Here is a 10,110-nt window from a genome sequence, read left to right as displayed (position 1 = left end):
TTTATCTTTATTTTAAACTAGTCTTGATAAGTGTTTCCAATGCCTGTAATAATAACTACAGGCTCGTCAAGATTCGGTATTACAATTAAAAATTGACGGACCGTTTTGTCCGCATTAACGAACATGCCAATGTCTTTCGTTAGGTTCACAATTTTATATCCCTTTCCTTCCTGGATGTTGCAGAAACGTAATGTTTTCACGAATTTTAGTGACTGGTGTTCCACAACATCCAAAACAGTAACGGAAATGACGAGGCTTTGTATGCAGCGAGAGTCATTACTACTTGTCAATAGGTGGCGTCCGAGCTACATGTATATGAAGGTGCGCTCGTGCATGCATGCAGATGCTACATGTATTTCATTCATACCCAGGATTGTCACCTCAGCTACTGTTTTGGATATTGTGGACATGGAAATGAATGTAGTTTTGTGACGTTTCCCGCCTGGTTTCTCAAAAAAAAAAAAATCGATAAATTGATAAGTTAAGAAAATAATTTATATTTCATAAAACGAGAATGCTGCAGCCCCGTGAACACTGACAAAATGTTATAACTTTTAATGAAAACGACAAATTTCACTTGTGCCATCATTTCCCCATTATTTTATCCTCTATTAGCGCTAGTGAATAAATAATTTAGTGTAATAACCTTTCTATACATGTTTTCTGAATAACCTAATGGTGTCGGCCATTGCACTCGGCAATACCCCTTAACCTGTTTTAGTGTTCTTTGCTTTTACTAATGGGAGTGGTCTTTCCATGATTCATGATTAAGAAAAACTAAGAACCATTTGGAAATGTTTATTGGAAGTTTTCGTTACGTAACTCGTCAGTTACATGTATTTCCGGAAATGGCACAAGCCATGGCCCGGACACCATCCCAGGTCTCCGCCACAGTATCTTCGATCTGATCTTCAGGCAATAGAAAGGCATATTGTCCTTTATCCCTCAGCTCCAGCGCGTAGGAATATTTCACACCCAAGTAACCTTTTGCCCAATCATATGCGCCCCCAGCAGCTGAATCTAAAAATAAAAAGAACAGGACGTGATCTAGGACTGACTTCGACATCCGTCTTTAATCGCATGCACCAATTATGCTAGGATATTGCAAGTTGTGAAAAGTTTGTGTCAATACTGGTGTGTGGTGTTAAGTGCAGACAGGTCAAGACGATAGCCAGATACATATCTTAAACAAATACTGTTGCTACATTCTTCAGCCTTATTTAATCACCGTCTAATACGAAACAAACGCAAATTTCAGTTTCCATGTGACGCGTGCCTTGTTACCACGATCGAGAAGACGCTAACCACAAGCCTATCGCACGTTTTCGGTCAATCTACGAAACGTTTCAAAAGTCACCGCCTTGGTAACTCAATAGTTAGATTACAAGTTAAACTACGTTTAAGTAAATTAAACTACGTCAAATTAGGGGTTAATTTTAAAGTTAAAGTACGGTAGATTGAGGGTAAATTTGAATGGTAACTCGCTTAAACGACGTCAAATTGGGTGTTAATTGTAAAGTTAAAACTGTCAAATTACGGTAGATTGAGAGATAAATCGCTTAAACTACGTCAAATTGAGGGTTGATTGTAAAGTTAAACTCGTTTAAAGAGTAAACTCGGATGAAGTACGTCAAATTGAGGGGTTAATTGGTAAGATAAGCTCGAATAAACTACCAAAAGTGCGGCAAATTGAGCGGTTTATTGTTAAGTTAAAATACGTCAAATTGAGAGCTTAATTGTCGAGATAACCTCGTTTAAAATACGTCAGTTTGAGGGGTTAATTGGTAAGATGAACACGGTTAGACTACGTGAAAGTACAGAAGATTGAAGGGTAATTGTTAAGTTATACTCTGTTAAAATACGCCAAATAGGGAGGTAATTGTCGAGATAACCTCGTTTAAAATACGTCAGTTTGAGGGGTTAATTGGTAAGATGAACACGGTTAGACTACGTGAAAGTACAGCAGATTGAAGGGTAATTGTTAAGTTATACTCTGTTAAAATACGTAAAAGGGTGAGGTTATTATCAAGAAAACCTCGGTTAAACTACATTGTACGTCATTTTGAGGGGTTAATTCTAGGATAGACCCGGTTAGACTACACCGTTGAAAGTACAGCAGATTGAAGGGTAATTGTTAAATTATACTCTGTTAAAATACGCCAAATAGGGAGGTAATTATCAAGATAACCTAGGTTAAACTACGTCAGTTTGAGGGGTTAATTGTAAAGTTTAAAGTACGATAGGGAGAACGGTGAACTACGGTAGGTAGACCCCTATAGAACGCTATAAACTAGGAAGTTCCGTTACTGGAATATGTTAAAAGTACGTTCAAAAAAATGTGCATGCCGTATACGTAGTTATCTTTTGAACATGTTTAAAAGATAAATCGTCACTCACGGCTCTCCCGAGATTTAGCAAATTATTTGAAGTAAAACTGTGACAAGCCACATCAGATAGTACGTTAATATACGTTATCTAACAAATATGCGCGAGTCGTTATTTTAGCTCGGCATTGTCGGAATACCTCCTGTGCAACGTGCGTGGGTGCGAGGGGAAGCAGTGCGTTTTTATGTTAAAAAGAGGATCATTGCAATGAAGGGAACCAATGTTCAAGGGTTGGTCTGGCTCCCAGGGGCCTGAGAGTCGAGGCTAAACAGGGGAAATATAACTTAATGGGAATAAAAAAAAAAAAATCGAATAAACGGTGGGTCTGGTCACCAAAGGCCTGAGGGGCGGAGAAAAATTAAGCTTTAGAGTACTTCGGAACAGTCTGGTGGATATATCAAATTTCGTTTGGAGGATTACTGGGTGAAGGAGACACAATGTTCAGAACGTTGTATAAATTGAGGGTCTATCTTCCTTAGAGGTGGAGGGGCGGGGCCAAAAAGTGGAAAAGAGGAATTTCTTTGAAAGCTTTCTTCTACAGCATTGATGGTATTTTTTTGGCCTGCAGAATTCTTGGGCATTATGAACTTAAAACGGAATTACTTTTTCTGCCTTGAGACAGAGGGGAGGGACCCAATAAAGGAAGTCAATTGGTTAATTTGAGTGGTTCTCAACTTAATTATGTCTTGAATCTTCATTGGATCAAGAAAGCGAAATCTTACTGTAATAGAAGTGTTACAATACATGGAACTGAGAGGCAAATCCCAAAACGGGAAATGTATTTGTTGTAATATAACTTGGGAGTCCTTTACCATAATCACTGAAATATCAATGTCCGCAATGCAGTCCCATGGTCTTCCTGTTAAAGAGGACATGTTGAACGGGGATATGGAATCTAGTTATTCGTTCAACAAGCCTCGTCTAACTACCCCTGTCACTAAAACACTAACACTGCCCCAATATACCCAAATAGCTTACCACTAACTCACTTCAATCACCAAAACATTGTTGGTCTAAATACCACAGGGACCGGATACTTATAAGAACAGGATACATACAGAGACCGGATACTTATAAGAACAGGATACATACAGAGACCGGATACTTATAAGAACAGGATACATACAGAGACCGGATACTTACAGAGACAGGATACATACAGAGACCGGATACTTACAGAGACTGGATACTTATAGGGACCGGGTACTTACAGAGACCGGATAATTACAGAGACTGGATATTTACTTCGACCGGGTACTTACAGAGACTGGATACTTATAGGGACCGGATACTTATAGAGACTGGATACCTACTGGGACCACTTACGTACTGAGCCTGGATTCTTATAGGGACTGGATATTTACTTGGACCGGGTACTTACAAAGACCAGATACTTACAGAGACTGGATACTTATAGGGACCGGATACTTATAGAGACTGGATACCTACTGGGACCACTTACGTACTGAGCCTGGATTCTTATAGGGACCGGATACTTATATGGACTGGACCGGGTACTTACAGGGACTGCAGGTACTTATAGAGACCGGGTAGTTACATAGACAAGGTGATTTTAGGGACTTGGTACTTACAGGGGCCGTGTACTTATATGGACTGGATACTCACAAAGATCGGATATTTATAGGGACAGGATAATTATAGGGACCGAATACTTACAGTCAAGTACGTCCCCAGGAGGGCCGACTTCATAAGAAGTGCCGCTTCTTTCAGCGATTGCAGCTGTTGCTATGGATGCTATACGTTTCTGAAATGATAATAGAACACGCTTTTGTAATAACACCTTTTAGGAGTATATTTTAAATTAACCATCTCGTATTCAAAATCTCACGTTGGAAGACTGCTTTTACCTATACATATACAGTAATACAGCAGAATAAACTGTACCCCTCTCTGCGAAGTTGTGTTTTGTTATCACACGAGGCTAATTTCCTCCGAATACATTCTATTTCATAATTAGATACATATTTGTAACATGTTAGGCTCGTTGCACTGAGTGAGCATGTCGCGTGTAAGGTCGAGCGAATACACGAGTATCTCGATGCTCGAACCAAGCCTATGGTGGGTGACATCCGTATACCATAGTAATAATCATGTACATAGAGGTTACACAACGAGTGGTTGTTGGATATGGAATTTATTTCACACGAGTAAGTTATTTTTTAAAAGTTACAAAAGACACGAGCTTTAGCGAGTGTTTTTTGCAGCTTTTAAAAAATAACTTACGAGGGTGAAATAAATTCCATATCCAACAATCACGAGTCGTGTGACCTGTTTCTACCACAATAATATCGGTTTGAATCAAAGGGAAACGTGGCCAAATATAATTTCGCGTATGCAAATAAAGTGTACCGGTGACGTCCGGGACCCGGTGATGTGACGTCATTAGATTATTGATGACATCAATAACAATTGCAGCTTGGGTCAAAGTTCACCGTGTTAGCCAATCAAAATGCGTACAGAGTTTATACCACGTGTGGTATAAACAGATTGTTAATCAACAGCTGTAATGATTAACTGATGGTCTGAGATTTGAATAACACAGGGTATTGTGGTAGAAATAGAGGTTACACAACGAGTGGTTGTTGGATATGGGATTTATTTCACACGAGTGAGTTATTTTTTAAAAGTTACAAAAGACACGAGCTTTAGCGAGTGTTTTTTGCAACTTTTAAAAAATAACTTACGAGTGTGAAATAAATTCCATATCCAACAATTTCGAGTCGTGTGACCTGTTTCTACCACAATAATATCGGCTTGAATCAAAGGGAAACGTGTATAATTTCGCGTGTGCAAATAAAATGTACCGGTGACGTCCGGACCCGGTGATGTGACGTCATTAGATTATTGATGACATCAATAACAATTGCAGCTTGGGTCAAAGTTCACCGTGTTAGCCAATCAAAATGCGTACAGAGTTTATACCACGTGTGGTATAAACAGATTGTTAATCAACAGCTGTAATGATTAACTGATGGCCTGAGAGTTGAATAACACAGGGTATTGTGGTAGAAATATACCACAATACCATGTGTTATTCAACTCTCAGACCATCAGTTAATCATTACAGCTGTTGATTAACAATCTGTTTATACCACACGTGGTATAAACTCTGTACGCATTTCGATTGGCTAACACGGTGAACTTTGACCCAAGCTGCAATTGTTATTGACGTCATCAATAATCTAATGACGTCACATCACCGGGTCCCGGACGTCACTGGTACACTTTATTTGCATACGCGAAATTATACTTGGCCACGTTTCTCTTTGATTCAAGCCGATATTATTGTGGTAGAAACAGGTCACACGACTCGTGATTGTTGGATATGGAATTTATTTCACACTCGAAAGTTATTTTTTAAAAGTTGCAAAAAACACTCGCTAAAGCTCGTGTCTTTTGTAACTTTTAAAAAATAACTCACTCGTGTGAAATAAATCCCATATCCAACAACCACTCGTTGTGTAACCTCTATCAGCATAATACATAGTGAACATTATTACATAATGCGATTGATTTTCCTTAACTATACGCACAAGGTATATTTCGAAATTTTTACATCTCTCCCTTCTTCAGTTTAGGAAACTATGACTGCGAATAAATTAGCATATACGCAGTGAAAAAAGGCTCAGTGGATTAATAAGCGCGGGAATCGGTAACATAATGATGACGTGGTCTATTGGTGACGTTACCGGAACGTCAACTAGACGGCGCCATTTTGAAAGGACTGGTCAACGAAATTTTAGCGTTTTCTCCTGTTACCCGATGATCTCGGCACAAAAAGCTAACGTCAAGTGAGTATTTTGTCACAAACTAAACTGAATATTGCGAAAATTGGTGAATATTTAACTTTTCCACGTGGTAAGCTAAGGACAAATTGCTGAAGCGTACAGAACATTTGACCACGTCACTACTAAATATGTGTCAATACACGCTGTGTTTGACAACCATAGTTAATCTAAGACGGAAATTGTGAATTGTGAATATATCAAATAATTAGAAACGTAAAAGGGTTCTTTTAATTTTGTTGAAAATACTGGTGTCTTTAAGTAGATTCACTGAAACTATATTATCTTAGCAACCACGGATGTCGTAGTTACCAACGTCGCAACACACACTGAATTTTATTTCTTTGTAGTGTATTTAAACAATTTGTTTGATGTAAATATAAGGATTGTACCTCATTTTTACTGCGTATACGTTAGTATGGCCGCAGTTGGCAAAGAACATTTCCTATGGAGCTCTAAAGCGCTAACCATAGGGAGTGTTCGTTGCCAACTGCGGGGCCTACCTTATTCGCAGTCAAAATGAGGTAAAATCCTTAATTGTTATATTAGTGTATATAATTTCCTATTCAAACTTTAATAAACAAGAGGCCCAGGGGGTCAGTCAGGGCCAACATGTGCATACCATCCAGCTGTCATCCCATGCTGATATTAGTGATTATGTTGACAAAGTAAGAATGAATTCCGATAGAAATCAAACAAATGATAGTCAAAATTGTGATTTCCCTATATAAACTAAAGTAAACTTTACCCCCTCCCCAGGGGCAAACGTGAGACCCCAGGGTCATGAAATTCACAATTTTGGTAAAGTACCCTAAGACCCTTCCATCTATGAAGAGTATTTAATTCTACGTTATTTAGGTCTTGAGAAGAAGTTTCTTGAAATTTCAGTTAATCTTACCCTTTTTGGCCCCGCCCATAAGCCCTGCTGGTCAGTCAGTGTCAATATACATGTAGTTTACAACAGGCATCCCATACTGATAATTCTAACTAAGTCTGTATTATTTCCAATGACAATTGGAACAAATAATGCTCAAAAATGTGATTTCCTTATAAATAAACTTCAGTAAATTTTACCCCCTCCGCAGGGAGAAACATGAGACTCCAGGGTCATGAAATCCACAACCACGGTCATAGTGACTTTTAGGCCTACAGGAAAGTCGAGATTTCAGTGATTCTAAGTGTGTTTTAGCGATTATGTAAAACAAAATCAATTATATCATGGGTGTCGGTGCAATAGTCCAGAATATTTGACCCACGGTAATTGTAATTGACCGATGTTCTATTGCACTCGGCCTTTCGGGAATATTACACAGACACCCATGACATATTTGTATACTATTGCACGGCTAAAATGACTATTGCACGGTCACGTGCGAACCATCGAACACCTGTGACCTCTCGGAAATAAGTGCTACCATTTCAAGCGTAGCCCGACTCGATTTGCACTCTTCTCAGAAGAGAAGCTTTCTAAGAAGATCGAATTCCGTTAGATGTAAATCGAGTAAACCAGGAGAATATAACCCAAAATAAACAAGTTTTTAAGTTTTCTCAAACACTATGATACAAACACATGCATGTATGTTTCATATATCCTTCTCTAGTGAAACTCATCACTCGCACACTTAAAACATGGTCGCCGCCATCTTGGAAGAGAAATCTTCCAGCTTCGAGAGGGAAGAGGTCAAAGATCTTCCAGAAGCAGAAGAGCTTCAAATCGAGTGACCGGAAGATATATTCTAGACGGAGAAGAGTGCAAATCTGACGACTCTCATACTCATGGCGACTTCTATGCCTACAGGAAAGTCGAGATTTCAGTGATTCCTAGTGTGTTTTAGTGATTATGTAATAAAACAAGTATATCATGAGTGTCTGTGCAATAGTCCACAATATTTGACCCTCGGGGTACCTCGTGTCAAATATTCTGCACAGACACTCATGATATATTTGTATATTATTTAATATTCAATAAAAAAAACATAATTCATATCTGTATAAATTAACACATGATAGTTAAAGTACGAAACTACGTCATGTACATTCTAGTTTCACTTTGTACAATGGTGAATGTTATATTCATAATGCTGTTTCATGTAAAGAACAGGAACCAAACAACCCGTGTTCTTATATGAGTAACGGCGTTACATGTTGATAAATCTTTTTTTCTATAAATAGCAAAAATATTACTGACTGTGGTTAGGGTATACCCGGAGAGCTTGAAATATCAGTCGCTTACGTAAATTAATAGCTGATTACCCTGTTGTTAATATTCCATTTCTAGATAGTAACATATTCCTTCCTCAACCTACAATGTTTATATTTCACATCTGGTTCAGTATTCAAGAGTTTGGTTCTCAATATTTTGATTTCTGGTATAGATGTCAACTGATGATAAAAATAAACAGGAGTTTCGAGAGATGCCGGATATTATCGCTATGGGAAGCGGTATGGTCAGTTTTGTGACTTCAATGGGGAATCTTTTAATTATACTCGTGATTTGAGGCAGTTCAATGTCCCATTGATAAGCCTGGCGGTTCATTCTGCACCAATCTATTTCTAATTTTGAGAATGAAAGACGGCAAAGATAAAGACAAGACCTTCATACTCTGAAATGGGTGTCGGCGCTTAAGGTTTTGTTTTTTGGATTTAAAGCCCCGTGAACAATCAGGGTCATTTTGAGGCGAGGTCTCCTTGTAGTGACATTAAAAAAAAAATCTCTTCACAAACTTTGATGTACAGAGAAAAACATGTTGGCGAAGCAAATTTGATGCATATGGAGGACAACTTTTTGACATTTTTTGTGTTCATTATTTCTGAAAATTTGATAACATTTGATATTATAGGAGATAAAGACAGTATTGTATCGGCGCTTACAGGAGACAAGGACAGTATTGTATCGGCGCTTATAGGAGATAAGGACAGCATCGTATCGGTCCTTACAGGAGATAAGGACAGCATCGTATCGGTCCTTACAGGAGATAAGGACAGCATTGTATCGGTCCTTACAGGAGATAAGGACAGCATTGTATCGGTCCTTACAGGAGATAAGGACAGTATGGTATCGGCGCTTATAGGAGATACGGACAGTATTGTATCGGCGTTTGGGAGCTTTAAGGGGGCAAGAGTATTGGCATATCGGCAAAATACGCGCTTGGTAGGGACACAAATTGTCGTATTGGCACAATTCGCGCTTGGTAGGGGCACACGTATGGTCGTATTGGCACAATTCGCGCTTGGTAGGGACACAAGTATGGTCGTATTGGCACAATTCGCGCTTGGTAGGGACAAAAGTATTGTCGTATTGGCACAATTCGCGCCTAGAAGGGACAAAAGTATTGTCGTATTGGCACAATTCGCGCTTGGTAGGGACACAAGTATGGTCGTATTGGCACAATTCGCGCTTGGTAGGGACACAAGTATGGTCGTATTGGCACAATTCGCGCTTGGTAGGGACAAAAGTATGGTCGTATTGGCACAATTCGCGCTTGGTAGGGACAAAAATATTGTCGTATTGACACAGTTGGCGCCTAGAAGGGACAAAAGTATCGATGTATTGGCACAATTGGCGCCTTGTAGGGACAAACGTATTGTCGTGTTGGCACAAACAGGAAGCGTATAGTTGTCATTGTAGGCAGCGCTACTACCGCGTTATAGCTTAATGGAAACAAAGCCAATACCGTATATTGGAGAGATGTGAAGACGATATGGCAAAATATGTAAAGAAGCTCAAACGTGTTATAAATAACATCAGAATAAAAACCATCTACAGCAGAGATAATGACGCTTTTCTTTTTTGATTTGATTGCAATGTCATTGCTGTACATAAGGCTGGAGTGTAGGCAATCCTAGCTGTTGATTTGATTGTTATCTAGCTTCACAGTTATACGTTAAAGTTGTTAATCGAACGTATTCATTAACAGAG

The 10,110-nt window shown here is 38.9% G+C and overlaps 1 protein-coding gene across 1 annotated transcript in view; it reads right to left on the bottom strand.

Annotated features, from left to right (window-relative positions):
- Nucleotides 1-782: 782 nt before the first annotated feature.
- LOC117338309 (carboxypeptidase B-like) overlaps nt 783-10,110 on the bottom strand; it is a 44,512-nt gene continuing 35,184 nt past the window's right edge. Inside the window, exons 11-12 of the mRNA XM_033899601.1 lie at nt 4,063-4,150; nt 783-1,020 (exon numbers count right to left, since the gene is read on the bottom strand). Coding sequence (XP_033755492.1) covers nt 827-1,020; nt 4,063-4,150 — 282 coding nt within the window. The 3' untranslated portion in view covers nt 783-826. The remainder of the gene's footprint in view (nt 1,021-4,062; nt 4,151-10,110) is intronic.

The sequence above is a fragment of the Pecten maximus genome, chromosome 11 (assembly GCF_902652985.1).
Source record: "Pecten maximus chromosome 11, xPecMax1.1, whole genome shotgun sequence".
In the NCBI taxonomy this organism is placed as follows: Eukaryota; Metazoa; Mollusca; class Bivalvia; order Pectinida; family Pectinidae; genus Pecten; species Pecten maximus.
The sequence above is the reverse complement of the archived record's forward strand: the minus strand, read 5'-3'. Positions and strand labels throughout refer to the sequence as shown.